The sequence below is a fragment of the Camarhynchus parvulus genome, chromosome 2 (assembly GCF_901933205.1).
Source record: "Camarhynchus parvulus chromosome 2, STF_HiC, whole genome shotgun sequence".
Taxonomy (NCBI): domain Eukaryota; kingdom Metazoa; phylum Chordata; class Aves; order Passeriformes; family Thraupidae; genus Camarhynchus; species Camarhynchus parvulus.
The window spans coordinates 105,141,580-105,163,105 of NC_044572.1; the positions used below are offsets into that span (position 1 = coordinate 105,141,580).

A 21,526-nucleotide genomic window follows, 5' to 3' on the forward strand; every position below is an offset into this window, starting at 1 on the left:
CCGGGGCTGCGCGGGGCCGGGGCGGGGCGCGGCGCGGGGCCGGCGCCTCCCTCCGCAGCAGCACCTGGTGCTCAGGGGGTGCCGGCTACTACTGCTCTTCAAAGGCTCTTTTTGGGGCGGAAAGGGAGTATTTGGGATTATTATTATTATTACTACTATTATTATTGTTATTATTATTATTATTATTTAAGCATCATTATTATTATTACTTAGCAGAATAGATTATATCACATTATAACAGAATCAATTATATTCGAACACATACTAATTATATCAGCATACAATTTCATATAATTACAGGAAATTATGTGTTATTGCTATTTTTGTTGCGTAATTATTATTGTTTTATTGTTGTTGTTGTTATTAGTAATAGTAGTGGTATCAGTATTATTTGAAATGGGCCCCTGCTCCAGCAGCATCCTGAGAAGCCAGCCCCCAGGGTGGGAGACCCACAGCACTCAGCCTCTGGTTTAGACCTATGGATCAGGCCTCTGTAGCTCAGGAATAGCACTGGAATGGTCCAAACCCCAAGCACCTTCACCCCAGCCCTATCCTCATCACGGTGCTAATGCCACCTGCATAGACCACTTTTGTATTTCACAGCCTCTTCCCTTCATACCTAAGCAAAACCTGTTAAGAGGCACTGTTGTGAGCACAGCCACAGTGCTGCCACCCAAAACCATGGTGGGGGTGAGGGTTCCTTCACCTTGCCTGCATCCAGCTATCACCAACACTATCTCCCACAGCTGATGTGCTCTCATTAGGAAGCCAGTAAATTCTTAAGGGCTTAATTGTATGCCTTTAAAAATGAACAGTCATAAAGCCAATTCATGTCCTGTTTTGCCTGGCTGCCACAGACTTCATTCAAAGTCTTCGTGATATAAAGTAGGCAAAGCAGGGCATGCTCTGGTGAGAGATTCCTGAATTTCTTTGCTATTGTTGGTTTAAACTGAGCCCTTAGGGATTTTCCTCTTTTGATGTGCACACATAAATCCCATTCACGAGAAAATTATGTGCGTGCATTGAGAGAAAATACTTGTGCTGAGATCCAAATAGCTTATTCTACAAATCTGCAAGTGAAGGGGTTCCTGCAGATCTTTTTCCTGAGGCAATGTTCGTCTGTGCATCTGTGCATACAGTAAAACAAACGGGAGGCAGGCAGATGAAAGCTGATAATAGCACCAGCGCATCTCAGAATGCATGGCCTGGTGTGAACCTTAATTACTGGGATCATACAATCCTGGCTGATCACTCAGATTTCTTCTTAAACTTAAAAATACCGAATAAATTCAGCAGATTGCAGAGCTGAGAGTCATCCTTGCTCTGATCCAGTTGCACTGTGATGATTGTCCACTGAAAGAGGAAAATACTACTGAACTGTACACACTCCCTACCTCACCCTGGGAAAATCCCTGTGTTTATTCAATCTATTGTGAATAACATGCCAAACTTTTCACTTTAATCAACCCAAATATTAAATTTCATGACCAAAAAAATACAAAGAATTCTTTCGATAAACAACAAAAAAGGAGATGAAAGCAATATTGTTTTTTGGGGTCTCTATTTATCTTGGGTGTCAGGGGAAAGAAATTAAAGTGCTTTTCTTAATATCTCCACAAAATCTGAAATTGCACCTATTTTCAGTTGCACGTAGTCTCCTGTGACTTTTCTGTTTTCATATTTAGGTGCAATAATTTGTCAGAACAGTTGAATACAGAAATACATATATAAATTATGCTCCTTTTCAGTGGTCCTTTGAAAGTTTATCCCAGAAAGCACATAGAAACAATGTTTTTTATGTAGATGTCTGCCTATAGTTACACTTGTTTATGGGCACAGAGGACACGCACCTCATATATATATACACAAACCCAAGAATTTGTAATTATTATAACTGAATCTTGAGAGTCTAATATAAGAATCATTACTAGAGCAGATGTAATTATAGCAGAAAAAGAAAGACGTCTAAACAGAGAAAAAGATCAGTATTAATAACATTACAGTTAAAACCTAAAAACTTCCTAGTTTTTACTCCTTTTCTGGATGTTATCCTCACCTTTCCCCTGCTCTGCTAGTCCCAGAGTTGGTGGTTTCATTCTGGTGGTGGTGGTTTGTGATGTTATGGTGAGGTGTAGTACCTGGAATTGGTCATTTCAGGGACTATGATGTTCATGCTAATGGCTTCTTCTTCTTCTTCTTCTTCTTCTTCTTCTTCTTCTTCTTCTTCTTCTTCTTCTTCCCCCTAGGATCTGCCTAATTTAGTTTTATACGTTTGCTAACATGCTTTTACCTCTGACTCTTTTTTTACTGGTCTGCAGCTCCATATTACAACCAAACTAATTCTCATTTCAATTAGAAAAGCTGCTGTTAGAGATAAGCCATGTAAAACAAAATTGAGGGAGGTCAAGAAAAGTTTAAAAAGAACAAACCTGGCAAGCCTCAGTTCCCGAGGCCCTGCAAACTCCATGCCTGTTACTATCATGGGAATACTGTGTTTTAGGGCTGCACATCTCCTCTATTCTTTTGTCTTGGCACAACATTTAAGATTGCAAGATACTCGGACTGGTTGGGATTTGTTAGCTGCTTGGCAGAATTCATCTGTAGGGCAGCAGGCTGCATTCCTCTCACCTAGTATTTCATCACAGTGATTATTTCAAATGTCCTGAGTCATGTTGTTTTGTTCAAATCTGAAGGCTACCTAAGATGAATTGCAGGAACAAATTAAACTATTGCATTTAAAAGCTGATCCAACCATTCTGTGTAAGTCGCAGAAAAACTTTACCTGAGCCAGCACAGTTCAAGCACATCTATATATGGATGATTAAGAGAAATAGCAGAAATTTTGGGTTTAAAAAAATTCCTTCAGAGATTATAATCTAAACCTTTACAATTTTTATGCAAATGTGACATTAATTTCTATCTGCTTTAAAAAACAGCAATAAATAAACAAATACCCATTTAGAAATGTGAATAGACAGCAATATAAGTTTGCCTTATATTGCTGTGTATGGAAATGGATCAATCCATTTCAGCAGACAAGATGGTCAATGTGTGTTTTGTAACTTCAGTGAACTGTGACATGGGATTCTGCCCCCATCTCAAAAAACTGTTAATTTGCCTGCCATCTTCCAGACTCCAGAGCTCTTTACTGCAGGGTGTGCCACACAACTGCATCTGTGTAACTCAGAAGATATTGCATTGACAAATATGTTTCTGCAATAGCTTTTGTCATTTCCCGTATGGCTGTATGTCAATAATGTCAATGCTTTTCTTTCAATATCACCCGTATAAAAATCATTGATGAAGGTCCATGACATTTATTCTCTGATTGTAATTTACTTTTTTTTCTGAAGCTTTGCAAATGGTGGAGACCTTAGTATAATGTCTTTGATTTCAGCTGTATCTGCATTGTCGTCCTTCCTTAAAATAACATTTAGTTATTTAAATATTTTTTAAATGTAAATAGGTTTCTATGTTTTTCTAGAAATAAATTACTTTATCCAAACTATGAAAAAAAAGGCAATTTAAAATGTAAAGTGGGGCAATCTTCAGCAGTTTCAGTTACAAATTTTGAAGCCTGATTTTACCCAGACAACAACTGTAATAAGCCTGGCTACCACGAATAGCAAATTCTATTTCTATTTTGCTAAAGGTATAGATGCTCTTTACTACTGTAGTTCTCTCTGCATGATTTCAAAAGCCTGGATCATTGCCTCTTAGATGAGTGTGTATGTTTCTGCCTATGACCTCCTGTGTGGGCCTGGGCAAGCCTTTTGTGCCAATATATTTAAAAATAACTTCTCAGTTTGTCTTCCTTACGGACTTTTGCCTTGTAAGTCAAAATGATGACACCAAGACAAATACTACTTTTGAAACCATCAGCCTAAGGTTTTTGCACATCAGTTTTTGTCAGCAACATTCAATATCAGCACACAGTAAGAGAGCAGCTCTAAAACTTTTGTCTCTTTCTCAATCTTTGGACTCTTTATGTTGCTGAAATAATTTTTGATCTTGACTAAATCCTGCACTGTGCTGTGAACTGAGCTGGCAAGCTCAGACACCACCAGCAGTTCTGCTGTGCCAGCATGGACATCTGCATAGACCAGCAAATCCAACTGCTTGGCTGGCTAAATCAATTCATGCTGACCTCTCTGGGACAGCTACTTTAGTGCTCTAGTCTGGATGAGGAGTACATAGCTGAAGTGAATCTCCTGATTGTGTCCCTTATGGTGCTCTTTTCTTATTGTGAAGGGATCCTGTACCATGCTAACTGGATCCAGTTCGAATTAACCTCAAAGAACTCCTCCAGGAGCAGACTCAGTGGACTGCAGCTGCCAACTGGGATTGAGAGAGAGCTAATTGGAAGTAAAACTAACTCACCAGGAAATGGGTACATTGTAGACTTTAGGTCCTCAGCAGTGTTTCCTCTACAGATTCACTCCTGTCAGGCTGCAGTACTTGCAAATGTAGACAGCCTGTGTTGTGCTACTACTACCATAGCTAGCTTAGACATCTCTAAACTGCAGCGCAATCTTTGGTACAGAAAATGTACCTTATTATAAGATGTCTGGCACAGCCATGTTGGCCCCCTCTCCTGCCTGAAAAGTATCCAAAGTCTTGTGCCATGGCTCCTTCCCTTTGCCCTGTGCATGTGTTCTCTCATCCAGTGAGAATCTGGGAAGTCTCACTATTTGCGCAGGACTTGCAGATGTTCTGCAGCACCTACAAATGGGCCCTAAACCATCAGGAAATCCTAGGCCTGTCCACTGCAGTCTGCTGTGGCGTTCATGTATGTTTGCTTCCTCAACCCATTTCAAAGACATGGTGAACCTGACCTTTTTCAGGGTGCACAATGCAAATTCATGGTACATACCATACACAATAAATGTGATACTTTCTAAGCATGCTGTATCTACTTGTGTCATCAGCTTCTACATGTCCAAAAAGAGTGCTACACCCTGGAGTGCCTGGGCTTGCCCATTCCCTGCCTGGCAGTATTGATCATTCCTAATCCAGCAGTCTATACCACCTAGGAATATTCATTCCTAAAGGAATCCTTGTCTGCTTCTTGGCTTGACACCCTTTGGCTCCTTCACAACACTCAGGGTTGAGTAACTGGGCTTGCTTCTTTCAATGAGAGTGGCACTGTTCATCTCATGTTGAAACACTCGAACAGCCACAGAGAAAACCTCCTGGCATATCTCAGATCGATTATTGCTCATGTGCTTAGCCGAAGTTTGTACGCAAAATGCTAGGACAGTATGAGGTGGATATTAATTTGAGTGCAATGTATTATTGCTATTCAAACTGTATTTTGATTAAAAAGAGGAATAGTGACAGATCTGAGAGGCATTTCTAAATTAACTCAGCAAACTGGTATTTTACTTCCAGCCCTGCCTTGTGTGCACAAGGAGTTTTAAATCAGGAAAGCACCAGAGCAGATCCATTAATGTGTCACTGTGAAAGTGCACAGAAATACACACAGCCTTGCTGCTGAGGTGGTATCTAATCCCCTAAATTTTTATCTTTATGAACAAAAAAGATGCTGTTCATTTCAAGCCAAAAATCTTATTCTTTCTGGCACTCCATAGACAAAGATTTCAACATAACATAGCTTTGGAGAGATCTGCTACTTGAGACACTGAAATCAGTAAATCCTACCACACAGTGACAACTCCAAGGATTAGTTCATAGGACTGCATTAGGTTAATTCATGCCGTCATGCCTTTCCGGTACATTTTCACCCTGTGTTATGAGTCTGATTTCAGGATTTGGGAAGAACTTTTCTGTGATTCTTTAAGGAATACAACCTGGTTTGGTTGATTTCTTTGTTGTAGGACCTACTTTAATTTGAAGATGGAATATTGCAAAATTTAAGGAAAACTAAGCTAATGGATTGACTTCAATTTTGTAATTATCAGGAACATTACAGTCTTCAAGTTGTATATTGCACTTTTCATTATTTTTTAAATTTACATTCTTCATGTTGAAGAAAATGCATTTAAATCAACAGTAATAACTTTGATGAAACAGTCTATAAACAAAAAGATTTCCCACCTGGTTTACCATTTCCATTAATCTTTCCCTTGCTAAACTGTAGAATTAATAGTACATGGCCTGTTCCTTACTTCCATAATATTAAAAAAATACGGGTCTATTTTACATACTAGTGTATGAAGAAAGTACTTTGAGTTACTCTTTATTTTTTAATGCACTCCTGGAAATGAATAGGTATAATTAGAAACAGCAAAAGTTACTTTGAAAATAAATCTTGCAGACTTATCAGGAAAACTGTATTAACTATTTACGTGTCCCATAAACCTTTCAAAAATAGAATGGGAAATTTACAAAACTGGACCTGAAAATGGAAAAGTTTATCTATTAATAGAAATAGTTTACACAACATGATGGCAACTGTATTCATTCATCCCTCTTGGGAACTCTTACTTTGGGTCTTTTTACTACACAGCCATTTTGCTGAGGCCTCCTATGATATCCAACTTCCTATCAAATTTGCTGGTATAAAATGGTGTAAGGACATGTAGCTGCTGGGGACCACAAGAGTTTCATTAACTTCCTTCACATGAACCTTTGAACTGATGCCTGGGCTAACGACCAGGGAATCAGAGAGAGGTCAGCATTGCACTTGAATAAGTAGTAGAGAACAAGTTCCACAAATTGCCACTTGAGTTTTTCAATGAGTTTGCTCTTTTCCTTTCTATTTTCCATTTGTTCACAGCAAATTGATGACTTCTGTCACAGATAGGAAAGTACAGGTCAAGGAAATCAATGAAAGGACAACTACCATGTAAGACCAATTCCTAGTCCAGTATAAGCACCAGAATGCTTCACTTAAGTGCAAATGCCTTCCAACCTTCAAACAGCTTAACTTAAACTTCTCTATGTTAGCATCTGTATGTCATACTCAATTTTTTTTTTATCTTTCTCCTCCCAGTCTTGGAATTTTGCTCTCTTCAAGTTATATTGCTTTAAGACAGCATTTACAGGTTGTGACTGTATGTTATCTTCATCTGTCATTTCCTTTTGCTTTCCCTGCTCACCCTCTGTATATGCTGATTTTATGACTCAGTTTGAAGTGAATTGTTTACCTATTTTCCATCTGCTTAGCCAGAGAGAAGCCTGTGAGCCTGTGTTCAAGTTTACAATCTTTTTAACCCTACACCTGGCCCTTAAATGCTAATGGGTAGTGGTGAAGATAAATGAAACTGGCTGAGTCCATGAACAATCTAAACTTGATGGCTAGTGAGGTTCTCTAAACAAAAAGGCATATTCAAATCAAATAATATCATATCCATTTTCCCAGCCATTGTTTGTATATTCTTGTATATAACTTTACTGTGAAAAGTGTTGTGGATCTCAAAACATACGTGTCACATGAGTGTGAGAACAATGCATGATATATCCCATATGCTAGTGCAGGTAGGAAAAACAGCAGATTATCCAGGGCTTGCTATATTTTTTTTTCCCACAGAACTTCTTGTAAGTGGAAGATTTGTGTGCATTTACTAAGATAGAAAACCCCCAGTATAAGAAATCAGGACAAATTCTAGTTATCCTCACAAGCCTAAGCAAATAGATTTGTTAAAGGGGTCACACCTCACCAGTACTGCACAGGAACCACATTACTGCTCTGTGTTTGGCATGGAAGTGTAAGATTCTCACTGTCTCATTCACATGAGCCATTCTGACCAGCTGAACAGTGTTTGGCTATTTCTTTTATGCCCCAAAAGCTTTGTCTGAGGACAACAGAAGCTGTTGTGGAGCATAACTTTCAGAGTCCAGAGTCTGAGATGCCACCCTGGGACCTTAGAGCTCATCCCATCCAGTAAAACTGATCTGGTAGAATAATTTCATCCTTACTTGGAGAGAGTGGAGGTCCTCAAAGGAAGGGAGTGAGGCCTTGGGCTGAGGGTATGGATGACATGGCACAAGCAAGTTCAATAGGAGTCAACTCTATGCATGTGAGAGAGAAACTACTTGCCTTGCCAGGTAAAAAAAATTGAGTTATTGGCTGAAGCTCAGTCTGTTTGATTTCTCTGTCTTATGCTCTGCTGGTCAGAAAATCAGTCCACTAATTGAAAAGAAAGGATTTGGATAGAGAACATATGCATACAACTGTATGATAAAATACCCAAATGACAAAATAATACCACAGTAGGGCTACCAAGCACTATCACATCTCCTAATGAAGCTCCTGATAATTAACAAGACTGAAACTAATTATTACTAACCAAAAAAAACCCCCAAAAATAAACCAAACCCAACCAAACAAACAAAGAAGTGATTCATTAGAGCTGCAACACTTTTAATTTTAAATTCTCCTCCATGAAGAATTTTTGTAGCATATTATGTCTGTGTTACAGAAATCCATAATTGTGCTCAAAAAAACATAGCAAAAGTATTGCCACTTAATTTTTGGCACTTTCACAAGTTTTAACTTTACTACATTTTCTGAGTTACAAAAATTAAAATAAATAAATAAATAAACAAATATTCTTAAACGACATCTGTTTGAATTTTCATTTACATTTTTTGCCTGGTCCTCAGCTGGAATAAACTGATATAGCACTGGAGTCTCCTCAGTTTATACTGCTGAAAGTCTGGCTTCCTATCACATTTAAACATAAGGTTCTATTTAAAAATTAAGAACTTGATGAGACTATGGTCAGGCTAGAGCTGAAATTGAAGTAAACCTAAGGCAGTGTGTAAAAGCAACACTACCTAAAACCTTTTTGGAAACAGATCCCAGAAAAAAAATACTGTCTTATTATCAGAGATCAGATCAAAGCCAATTCTGGCAGAGAAAAATATGAAATTCAAATGCCAATCTAATTTAACCAATGGCTAAAAAAGCCTCTTTGGAAAAGCAGTGTACAAAGAAGTGGTTTCCATGAGTAGCTGCTTGGAGTACTGTGGCAGAGAGTCTGTGGAGTGCTATTTTCCCTTATTATGATGGCCAAAGTAGCAATAATAGCACCAATGTCAGCAAATAGAAAAACAGGATGTGAAAAATACAAGAGCTGACATTTTAGTTTTCCCCAGATGTTTGACTGACAAGTCATAGGGTACTGACCAAAGGAAGCATGTGCTTCACAAAAAATCAGCCATTTTATGAACCAGACTTGTTTTCTTCTTTTTGAACTTTTAAGTCCATGAGCAACTCAATAAAAAAAGTACAGGAAGCCAAGAATAAGAAGGAAATCCATTAAGAAACAAAACAATAAAGTGGATGGATTTTAAAGTTGTCCATTAGAAAGTTTATTCAAGAAAAGAAAAAAAAAAGACACATCAGCCTCAGTAGTTATGAGTTATGGTCAAGTGTAGTTTGCTTAGTGAGTCTCAGCTATACCTTTAGCTACATAGCCCAGAGTGCTCCTCTGGACTTATTCATTGGAACTGGGTGACAAAGAAGTTGTGTCTCACTTCCAGGGTTGCCGTAGCCCCAGGATACTCACTGAGTAAACATAAAAAGATCAAAAATTGGGATGGGCTGTCATGAGTTCTATGCACTGGCTAGGGATGAGAGGTCATGTTTTTGCCTTGAAAATGTAATTTCCCTTCTCAGGAAAATGCAATTTGCCTTCCCATTAATGGGGAAAGTGTTGTAAAGTAGCAAACATTCACCTTCCCTTCTCTTTTGGCTTAGCACTTCACTGCAGTGAAAGAGCATGAAATACAAATCTGCCACAAAGCCGTTTTAAAGTTTCTTGGCCCACAATCCCATCAAGCCATGAGTGCTTACTAGTAAGTTGTTTGTAGCCAGGACATTTCAAAAAAGACAAGAGATAGGAAAGAAAGACAAAAGATAAGAAGAAAATATAAGAGCTATGATGAGAATGCTCTTCAGATGTTGCAATTTAACTTGAGGGCCCTTAGAAACTGAGAGTATTTACAGTGGTTTTCTATTATAAGGCTATGTCAAGTTAACTTAGGAAGCAGAATGTACACTAAAATCTTAGTACATGAGGTTGCTGTCTGGCAGAAGGAAAGACACACCTTGTATTAAGCTGTAGAACGATGCTAAGTAAATGGTAGCAGCTAAACTACCATGCAGCAAGCACATTTGCATGGTACAGCAACATTATGCAGCCATCTAATTATGAAAAAGTTCAGAAAGCATCAGCTGAAATACCTGAATGGTTTGAGATGATAGGACAGACAGTAAGAGAGGCTCCAATTGGATGGATAAGAAGATCTAGCAGGCACAGTGCAAGGACACTCAGAAAAAGATGGTATATTGTGGGAACTCTGCACATCACTCCGGATGTGAGGAGTCCCCCGAGACCACGTCGAGAGCCGAAACCCCGTCAGGGGGCTCGGAGATCTTAGCATGATGCCCGGAACACTTGGTAGCTAGATTTCGATCCTGCAAATGAATTGCCAGTTTAGTATGAAGGCTAGAAAGTGTCACAAGTTTAAAAAGTGTTTTTATAAAGTGTACACAGGGTGAAAATATAAGTTTTAAAAATTTTTGTATAAAAGTAATGGAGACAAGATGGAGAGAACAGGGCGTGTCTCATCCTTCTTCCTTCTTCTTCTTGTTCTCCATCTTCTGCTGTGGTGTTGGCACTCAGAGATTAGTTTGGAGAAAGAGTGCACTGTCCAACATGAGTGATAAGTATTAGAAAGTAAAAGTAAATATGATATACGTAATTTGTAGTATAAGAGACAGAGCAGCCTCGGGAGCAGTCAGAGAGCGTCATAGCTGCCTTGCTGGTCAGACCTCTGTCTGCCAAGAAGAAAATTTTGTAGATAAGACTTAATAAACAACCTGAAGACCGAACAGCAAAGAGTCCAGTCTCATTCTTCAGAGCCTGGAGTCGCTCCCTAGACCACCCAACTCACCTCGGGGGCAGAGAACAAGCAGCCGACCCCGAGAGTATATTAAGGAGGATGGTGTAATCCTAGTGTGTAAATCCAGAAAGAAACAGGTGAAAGAAACACGAAAAATGAACTCAAACCAAAGGACAGAGCAAAAGTGCAGTTCTGAATAACTGAATTTGGATTACACTCAGTAATGTAGCAATCTATACTGTTTTTGCTGATAGAGCTGCATTTTAGACCTCAGTCCTAGCCTCTGTATGCCTCTATTCCAGTTACAAAGAAGATAATTTATCTTTTTCAAAGTGACATGGTAGGGTCCTCAAATACTAAAGGAATTTCTGAGAGATGAAAAAGCTACTTTTGTCAGAAAATCAGAGACCAAAACTATCTTAAACAGAATGCATCTTATTTAATGGCATTCAGTGAGGACACTGGTCTTGCCAGCACACTGCAGTGTTTTCCTATTAAACCAGAGTGCCTGCAAGTAACCTTATTTTACTCTAGGTTTACTGCGAAAAGCTGTTATTAAAACTAATGAAAGTTTACATATAGACACAAACTGAGTATTAGTCATGCATAAGCATTTATGACAGGATGTGATAAATGCCTTATTTCCGTGATAAAAGCAGGGGTCATTATCTGAGCTTGAAAGCTTCTGGTTGGGTATTTACACTCTAGGCTAGAGACGTGCTTACCTGGTGAAGATTTAGTCTGTGGGAGAGTCTTCCTGCAAAGTATTGAGTCTCTCCTCAAGATTATTAAGACTGGCTTAAACATAAATGCTGGATAGGAAACATTAATGGGGTAACAAGATGCACAATTTAATCTATAATGAACACTGAGCAGAGACTCAGGACTATCTAATCTGAGAGACTTTCTGGCTACCTGGTTTGATATTGATTCATTATTATCACAAAAACAAAGAGCAAATTCCCATAACACCACGTGTAGCAACGTGGGATGGTAAAGTAGGAGCTAAATATTACCACGAATTGCTCAGTGAGCAATAAAAAATGTTACTCACTGGGACTATCTATTGATGGTTTCATTTTCACTGGAGGTTTAGAACATAACATACATATAACAGCAGTACAAGATGAGATATGCTGTACTGCATATATCAATAAGAGAGTGCAACAGAAGTTACATCAGCAAGGCTAATTTTCAACAAACATTCTTGACTTGGAATTTTAAATGAACATTATTTAAAATAGAAAGAATGATCTATATTCATAGTAGCGTAAATGCCTAATAATGTAATGTAATCTGCTTATGTTATAACAATACAGACCCAGTAACATTTTCAGTTGCCTACATTTATTCAATAAAGTGTTCAACATCAGTCAACTAACAAAGTTTACTCCTTGCAGACAGGAAGAAATAAGGAAAGCAAACCTTAAAAAGGCCGAAGGAAAATGGAGGAAATGCTTTACTGGGAAGAAAAAAAGGATAGCTGGAGAAGAATGTTTTCTGCAGAGGGGCACTGTCTCATAAATGCTGATTGCAGAGAGCTGCCAGCTAATAAATTCTTACCTGTATTTCTGGAACCTGTAATTTCAAAAAAAAGATGACATGAGGGGAAGATGAAGTATTATGTCATTAATTATTGATAGTGACCTTTTTAGAAGATGAAGTTCTACATTAGATAAGGTGAGCCAAAACTCAGTGAAGTCACAGAAAAACTTCAGTTTTCCAACTGCTAGTGACAGGCCATGCTGTTATCATCACCTCCATATACACACCCACACTACTGCTCTGTCTGCTTCCTCATGCAAATTATTATCTCTGGCTTTGCATAGCTCCAGGGTCTCTGCATAAAATTTTTGGATAATTCTCCATGAACTTTTTATAGGAATCCAGTTATCTAGTACTTGTGCTGGGAACGCCCCTATAAACATTTTTTCCAACCACTTTGAGTCAAAGGCAAAAACTGTCATTGCATGTTTCATAATATCTGCCCACATATTTAGAGAGATCCCTAGAGATTTTTCAAGAAAATCTAAAATCTCTAGAAATCTCTCTAAATCTAATATATCTAGAAATAGAGATCAATATCTCTATTTATCTCCATTTCTAGAAAACACACTGAATAAAAAAAAAACAAACCCATGTTTGACGTAAGTGATTTACAAAAGGACAGAAAAACCACCTAGAAGACCAACAAAATGGTCTTCTAAATCTACAAAATGGTCTTTTAAATCTACGTATACATTAAGAAAAATGCACACAATTTTATCAGGGAAAAACCAGGAAAATTTCTCCCTCTCTTTTTCTATCTGATAGACTAATTTTGTGAACGTTTACAAAGTTTCCTGGTTTTAACTTTTAGGAAACTAGATCCAAGAACATGTAATTATTTTACTAAACTATTAGGTTCTTGCTTGTGTAAGTTGTGTTTTCTCATGTGATGCTTACTAAAAAATTAATACTCTCTTTTTGAGAATGGACATCTCTTGTGAGAAACCCACCAAACAGCTCACAAGAATGTTCTCTTCAAAGTGAGATTGCAAAGGATCTCCTGGAGCTTGGTTCCTTACCTGAACCACCCAGAAAATGGGGCAGGCCTTTCTAAGAGCTTGCTTGCTCTGGTCTTGCATCATATACTTCCAAGTCTCCATTTGTAAGAACTGATTTACAGGATATACTTGGAATGTAACTGTTTTTCAACAAATAGCTTGAAATGACCAGTGGCTGTCCTATCTGATAGCATGGCATTTTGGTTGATGGAACACTTTTTTGTATTCAAACCTCTCATATTTCTTATGAAGTGCAATCTATCTGATGAAGTGAAATGATGTACATATGCAATAAGATGTCACAGTTAGAAAAGGGGAATATTTTTAAGGCGCTCTAGAAGAGAAAAGAATTTTTGAAATCCGATATATGTGAATTGACAGCATGCTACATTTATGAAAGTCAACTTTTATTATGGAGGACACAAAAACTGTCTCCCAGAGATATGTCTCTGTGGTGTGCTAAAGGCATGGCCAAACAAACAAGGGTGGTGAGATTTTCTTGTAGGCAAAAATCAATAGCTTGGGGCTGGTGTTTCCTGAAACAGTACACCAGGGATCTCTCTTGCCACAGCTCAGTGGCATGTAGCAAAGCTTTCAGAAAGTTATGAAATGCTTTGCAACTCACATGAATCACTCTTAAACTATTGTAAGCACTTGCATCTACCCATATCTTTTGTCTGAATCCCTCAAATTGTTTTAAGAGGAATGAACACTGGATGTGTGAGCACGTGTAGGATTGGAAATGTGAACAGGTATGAAACTTAGGATAGCAATGCCATTAATCAGTGCAAATCCTGATGCAGATGACATGGTTCTTAGGCCTCCTTCTCCCTCCCCAACCTTCCCCCTCACCCCCCCAGCTCCTGTGTTATCCAAAGTCTGTGCCAAACAGCTTCAAATAGACAGGAGACTCATTGTCTGCCCTGGATGAGCAGGAACACCCATTTCACAAGGAGCTGCGAGCACTGACTGTGCATTGCAGGAGGGTGGCCCAGACTGCAGGGTTTCCAGCAGCCTCAGAGCACTGAAGACCGCTCTGAAGAGGAGCTGCGATTTCTGCCACAGTCACACAGGGTCTCATCGAGGAGCTGCAGCGAGCAGCAGGGTATACCTCGTGTGGAGATGCATCTCCTTGTGAGGGGATGTCCCTGCTCGTGGAGGAAGACTGGACGCCTTACTAGTCACTTTACTCCCTGTATGTGACATGGTAGGTCAGGGGTTATCAGTGACTCAGAATCAGGTTTGGGTTGGAAGGAACCCCAATGATCATCTAGTTTTCCAAGCCCCCCTGCCCTGGGCAGGCTCACTTCCCACTAGGAGGACACTCAGAGCCCCATACAGCCTGGCCTTGGACACTCCCAGGAATGGGGCATCACCAATGTAACGTGCTGTGGGCAGATTAAGAGTGTGGCATGCTCTGAGACTCCTTCACGGTCTGTCACGAACACTGACCCGCGCACTCACCGGGGAAGGGGAGGCTCAGAGAGCTCCAACTCAGCCGGGGGCGGCACCTCTGGGCATGGCCGCGGAGCTGCGCGCCCGGGCACACACCTGGGGCACCCCCGCCGTCCCGGAGACCCTTCCCCCATCCCGTCCCGTCCCGCCCCGTCCAGCGCACCGCACGCCCCGGGGGACGGGGCTGCGCCTCGTCCCGCCCCAGCCCGCACCGCGCAGCGCAGCGCAGGCAGGACGCGAGGGAGGTGCAGGCAGCCCCCCAGCCTGCTCCTGCTCCTTCTCCGTCTCAGTCGCTGTTCCTTCTCCTGCCCCGTCCGCGCACGGCCGCGGCAGTGCCCCCCGGGGCGGCGAGGGCCGGGCCCGCCTCAGGATGGCCGCGCCGCCGGGCCCCGCGCTTCTCTGGGCGCTGCTGCCGCCGCTGCTCGCCCTCGGCGCCGCGCAGCCGGGCCCCCGGCGGGCGCAGCCGGGGCTCAGCCTCCACCCGCCCTACTTCAACCTGGCGGCGGCCGCCCGCATCTGGGCCACGGCCACCTGCGGCGAGGCGGCGGGCGGCGGCGGCGGGCGGCCACAGCTCTTCTGCAAGCTGGTGGGGGGCCCGGCCGCCGCCCCGCTGGGACGCGCCATCCAGGTAACCGGGCATCCCCGGGGTGTGTGTGGGGCTTAGTGGCTTTTTGAGGGCGTCTGATGTGACCCTGCTGTGCGCGGTCTCGTTTCCTCCAGGCTGAGCGTGTGCCGCGGGCATGGGAAGGGGAGCGTGTACCGGCGGGAGGCCAGGCAGGGAAGCGCCGGGCAGGATGGAGGGAAGCGGACAGCGCACCTGCCCTCAGGTGTACCGGCACCTCCTGGAGCCACACACCCGCACGGGTGCGGCTGCTGCCGGGCGTGTGTGAGCTGCTCGGGCACCTGGAGTGCCCCGGGGCGGTGTTTTGTGGCCGTGGTCTGCGGTGAGCAGCGAGATCGCCGGGGGTAAACCAGAGAGCTTGGGGGAGCGCATGGCACGGGGCTTCGCTGGCAGCTGCTGAGTGGACAGCGGGCATGTCTCTGCAGGCGGTGGGAAGAGAGTCCTGGCTTTAGTCAAGTATTTAGTGGTGTTTTGGAAGCACTAAATGTGAGACTTATCGTCTGTGCCTTGCATTGCTTGTGGGAGGAAGCCAGAGACTTCTTGGGACTCTGACAGGGAGTATAAGCGCAGAGGGCAGCAAGGATCATGCTGTTCTTTCCTAGCATAGCTGAAGATTATTACGCACGTTTTGTGCCAGTCACAAGAAAGATAACAATAAGCTGCAAAACTTCTGAAAAAGGATTAATGGAAATATATCTTTCCTTTGGAAGAAACATGTATTTCCCCATTCATAGAGGATAAGGAAGGAGTAACAAATGCACCAAACTGTTGTGCTGTGATAGATGCTTGATATCTGTTTGATCAGAGCTTTGTTAAAAGAAGGGACTTCCCTAAAGCCTCAGACCTTCCAAAGTTATTTTAATTGTATTCTCTCTTGGTGGGAGGAGAACCAGAAAGAAACTGCAATTTGAAAGGGATTTTGAAAGTTTAAAGGTCCAGTGTGTGACTTAAGGCAATACAGAAAGCATACAAGTAAATTTTTAGCATCTTGGAGGAAGAGCTAGTGTTTCAAAGTCTTAGGTATGTTTTATAGTGAAATAACCCTTAAGATATAGTTTCAGAAGGGGTTGCAATGGATAACAGAGTTGTTCTTCTTATTTTTTAATGAGAATAGGCACTCAAGAGAGGGGGAAAGGATGAATAAGGTGCAGCATGTGTGTTGCCATGTGCCAGAAGGGAGTGTGCCCCATCATGCAACCTGTCCTCCAGGTCATTGGGCAGCCACAGACAGCACTGGGCTTTGCTCTGGACTTCCCTCTGCCATAACTCCCTGCCTCACAATGAAATCTTCTTGTATCTCTCTCTCTCTTTTTATATTACCTTATATCTCTGTAGTGCTTTCAGTCATAAAAAAAGCTCAAAGTACTTTGGAGATGGCTGAGTAGTATACAGTTCTAGTAGAAGGGAAACTGGGACACAGATATTCCATGCTTAAACTGAGGTTACAAAAAAACATTGTGATGATCCGGAAACTGCTTGGTTTGCTCTTTCTAACACACCTCTAAAGTTTAGGCTCCCATCCTTCCATACTGAATGCAACACCCATTTTTAAAGTTGCTTGAAACAACTGTGCTGTCAGGTAAATTGTAAACCCAGCAATCTCTCAGCAACTCACTACAGCCCACTGCTGCAATGAAATCTCAAACCGACATGCCTTGAAATATCAGAAATCACAGGGCAATAAAAATCAGCCAAAGCAAACATCAGATAAATTTGTCAAGCAAGCGGAACGAAGCCTGCATGCTGCCTCTGATGGTTTTTGTTGTTGTTTCCTTTATATACTAACACTCAACTGGAAATGAGGGTTTACTGTGTAAAGGAAGAGGGAGGCTAGAAAGGGGGGAGTTCTTCATCTTAGATATTTGACCTGCAGGTCCTAGGTTAGAGGGCTGTTATGTTTCATGCTCAATTAAAGTTCCCAGAAGGACTACTGATAGCTTAGCCCTGGCACAAGGAAGCATGTTGTACCTCTCAGAGCGTTTGTGTAAGGACAGATACTTGCAGCATCTCTTGCCACTTTTAACAAAGCCCCATTGAGATACATAACATGAATGCTTCTGTAGTTTACCAGTAGTTGTTGTGGTTAAAGAAGTGCTGGAAAGTCTTTCAAAAGGCCAGGGAGATCCAGACAAATCCAGACATGGAAAACACACAATGTGTGTATTCTCAAGCAACTTCACCTCTCAAGTTCAAAGACACTGTAAATAAGAGAATTTCTTCTTTTGTGGAAAATTGGAGGGAATTGCATTAAACTTTCACAGAACATGAGCTTACATAGAAGGATTTAAAATCAACAATTTAAAATCAAGTGGGTTTTTTGAGAGTCGTGAGGGAAGATCATATGGCTTTTACAAAGTGATAGGTGTAATAGCCACTGTGTTGTGCTGGTTCAAGTTCAAATGATACCACACACTTGAGTCACTCTCTTTTGGACTCTCTACAATGCTGGATTGCAGGAGTTGCTTTATGAGTAGGGAAATTGGAAAGGAGGTGCAGAATGTGATCCTCATTCTGGCAAAGGGATCAGACAGCTCTGTTGCCAGTGATATCTGAAAATAAGGCAAAGAGGAAGAGCAGCCCCAGCATAATTTCCATTGCTCTGCCATGGGTTGTTCTCATTCAGCTTGTCATCTAGTGATGTGTCTTTTAATGAAGCCTGTAATATCCAGCAAATCCAGAAAGAGTATTTGGGTGTTGTTTAAAGATGGTCAGTGGGGTGGCTGGTCCCTTAGTGGGCAGCTCAACCAAGGCTCTTAAGGCAGTACTGGTCATACACTGTGGAAAGAGGTGGGTTTCCCTTATGTAGCACACTGGCATGTAGGAGATGACTTAATGAGAACAGTGCTGAGTGAAGAAATGCACAACAGTATAAAATATTTCAGCAGCTGATAGACAAATGGCATGCCTGGTTTTGCCTGCCAGTCTGTCCACAGTGGTGTGCAGGCGTGAGTTAAAGTCTAACTGCATACCTGTCCGCCCTGCCAGTGGCACAGAGCTGCTGCGTATGAAAATGTGAACAAATCCTTCATTGTTGTCGCTTTCTATAACTTACAGGCAAGACATTTTCATCCCTGTGTGTCCCTGGTCCACACTAGCATATTTCAGCAAACTCTTTCATGCAGTTCCAGGTCTCTCCTTTGCTCAGGAGAAGCAGGGGAAAGGAGGGTAGCAAGGTCACCAGCAAATGCACACCTACCTGTCTTATGAACTACAGCCAAAATCAAACCAGGTTTCAAGGCTCAGTCTACTAGAATGGAGACGTGTCCTGTAACAACCAGGCAGAGCACGATGTGCCTGAGATACCGCCAGTGAGAAGGAAGGAAGGCTGCTCTGTCCAATAATTTTTTTTCTTTCATTTTTGTTTTGCTGCCTAGTTGGCAAGGTTGCTGGAATGTAATTTAAATAACTGAAACTCCAGCTGTTGCAATGAAATTCTTTGAATTATGTGCCCAAAAAGAGAAAGATGGTATCTTGAGTTCAGATCAAGTGATCTGATATACTGAAATCACATAAGTACATGTAAATTAAACTCTTGTGTTTAATGCTCACCATTGTTTTCTTCTCATTCAACCTTTCTTTGAGGTTGTTTCCAGATCAGAGCTGAAACTGCTGTAACAGCAACTGTTTCCTGTGTACTTCCAGCCTGATCTTTGTGAATGTAATTTAGATCTAAAGACTAGGTTTCAAGCTCCTCATTAAAAAGCTATTTAGGGAAGCTTGCCCTGTTGTAACATATATGTCAGAACTCAGGTATGCATTTGTCAGGGAGGATGCTCTGATGTGGTAGTAACTGCAGTTGCCAGTGCATAGATTGATTTCTCAGGGTATGGATTTTTACAGATAGTGACATGATGTTCTGTGTCATCTCTGCAGAAACTGGCAGCATTGCCCGTAGCTAACACAGGCTGATGTGTATCTGCTGCAGCAAACCACCTGAATTACACAGAGTCCTGCCCTATTGGAGTTTGTATTAAAGTCAGCCAAACCATCTTCTCTAACAGAGCTGGAGGAGAATCATGTTATAACATGACCCCAGCTGTAGTTAACCAACTCATGTGTGTGAGTATTTAGTCTCTCTGAATTGTCAAGAGTTAACCCCCAGCCAGATTGGCATCGGCTGTGCTAAATCAGAACAGTTTATGGTAGCCATGTCTTCTGGAAGCTGCATCATATTCTGGGCTTTCTGGAAGAGCAGGATGAGGATGGAGCTACTGCTAGATGCAGATGCTGAAATCACTGCTATTGATGCAGAAATACTCAATTCAGCGAACATCTCTTTCAGTTTCAAACATCAATTTTCTATTCAGTGGACATATTTGAAAGGCACAGGATGGTCTATTCGTATCACATGTGATTGATGAAGTATTTTCTAATCTAAATATAGTAGATGTTAAATAAATTCTGCTAAACGTCTTAAACTCACCAAGCTTGCAAGACTGTACCTAGCAAGAGTGTGAGAGCTCTTCTGTTACATCTCTGTAAAAAGGGGACAAGTATGATTGCTCCAGTTACTTTACACTGGTTAGTCTGACAGCAGTGACAAACAAAACAATGGTGCTTATATAGGAGTCTGTTAATTCTTAAAAGGTAGGAATGTGCTTCATGCCCAGCAGTGCAGATTATGGAAGCAACAAAAGATTTGTCACATGCTTTTGATGGTAGCATGTGCTTAGTTGACAAGGTAACATTTGGCCCATTCCCTTTATTTTGAACAGGAGTCCAACACAGTGTCAGCAACTCACAGACTGATGGATTAAGCAGCTGTCCTACTGAAGTAGCCATGGGGGGTGTACTGCCATTCAATGAAAATGTTATTTTTCTACAAAGATCTGTAGCTGGCACAGTTTAGCGTTTTCACTGATTATCTCCACCTAGTGTTGGAATAAGAAGTGAATGGGACACTAAAAAGGTCCCTTAATAACTAATTTCAGCAGTTCAGCACTAATTTTAGTAGACTGTAAAATGCGTTTTCTTGGAAATAAAAATAGCTGGTGGGGTGAGCCAAGACATGCAAAAGACAATTAAGTTTCCTGAAGTTGATTCATCATTATTGTACAGAGAGCTTAAGAGACTCTCAAAGGGCATCTCTGGATTGTGGCTTTAGTTGTGGACTGGAAATTCAGCAGTAACTTCTTGAAATGAAGGTACAGTGGCATTCTTTAAAGGGAACAGTCTGTTGCATTTTCCACCAGTACATATTGTTTAGAAAACTCAGATTCAGAATGTATTTTAATGGCATAAAAAAAATGAAAACAGTGTTATAAAATTCTAACACCAAACTTATAGCCAAGTAACAGAGCTTTTTTTGTTACAGTTTTATTTATACCAGGCAATGTGCATATGTGTTCATGGTGTTTTAGATGAATTGAGGATAATTTGTTTGTTGTTCTTAATCCAGTTCTAAGAATCTTTATTTCACTAATTTTCGGCAGATTTCCTGCAGATACCACTGTAGGAGTAATATAGGTAATTTCATCAAAATGTCAATAAGTTAATAAAGATTTACTGTAATTCCCTTATTGATATTTCTGAAGCTTTAGTTTGTAACATAAAAGTTAATGTGTTTCAGTGTGTAATTTAATTACCAGCAGAATAATTTATACATTAAAAATTATGGTATATAAAGGAACAAAATTTACCCATGTTTTTAGTCAACACCCTAGTTCAGAATCTCCATTAACAACCATGTGTTATCAAAGTGTAAGATCTTGTCTGAGACCATGTTTTTGATTGATTGTGTTTCAGGGCCAGTTTTGTGATTACTGCAATGCTGCTGATCCCAGCAAAGCTCACCCGATAACCAATGCCATTGATGGCACTGAGAGCTGGTGGCAAAGTCCCCCTCTTTCCATGGGCTTGAAGTACAATGAAGTCAATGTCACCTTAGATCTGGGGCAGGTGAGTGCCTGAGCTATGGGGTGAGGTATGATCATTTCTTGCACTTGTGCTTATGCTTTGCAGTTGGGAGAGATGTTTGAGCTGGTGATTTTTACTTCCTGACATTCACTTCCAGCTCTTTTGTCTGGTTTATGTTCTGTATTATTTTACCAAGTTGACTGTATTCTGTACAAAGTGATTGCTTTCCTTT

At 41.1% G+C, this 21,526-nt stretch overlaps 1 protein-coding gene across 2 annotated transcripts in view; it reads left to right on the top strand.

Annotated features, from left to right (window-relative positions):
- The first annotated feature begins 15,321 nt into the window (after nt 1–15,321).
- The window catches only part of LAMA3 (laminin subunit alpha 3), a 105,737-nt gene continuing 99,532 nt past the window's right edge, over nt 15,322–21,526 (top strand). For both annotated transcript variants that reach the window (XM_030943416.1, XM_030943417.1), the window contains exons 1-2: nt 15,322–15,444; nt 21,184–21,336. In XM_030943416.1, the coding sequence (XP_030799276.1) occupies nt 21,289–21,336 (48 nt within the window). In that variant the 5' untranslated portion in view covers nt 15,322–15,444; nt 21,184–21,288. The remainder of the gene's footprint in view (nt 15,445–21,183; nt 21,337–21,526) is intronic.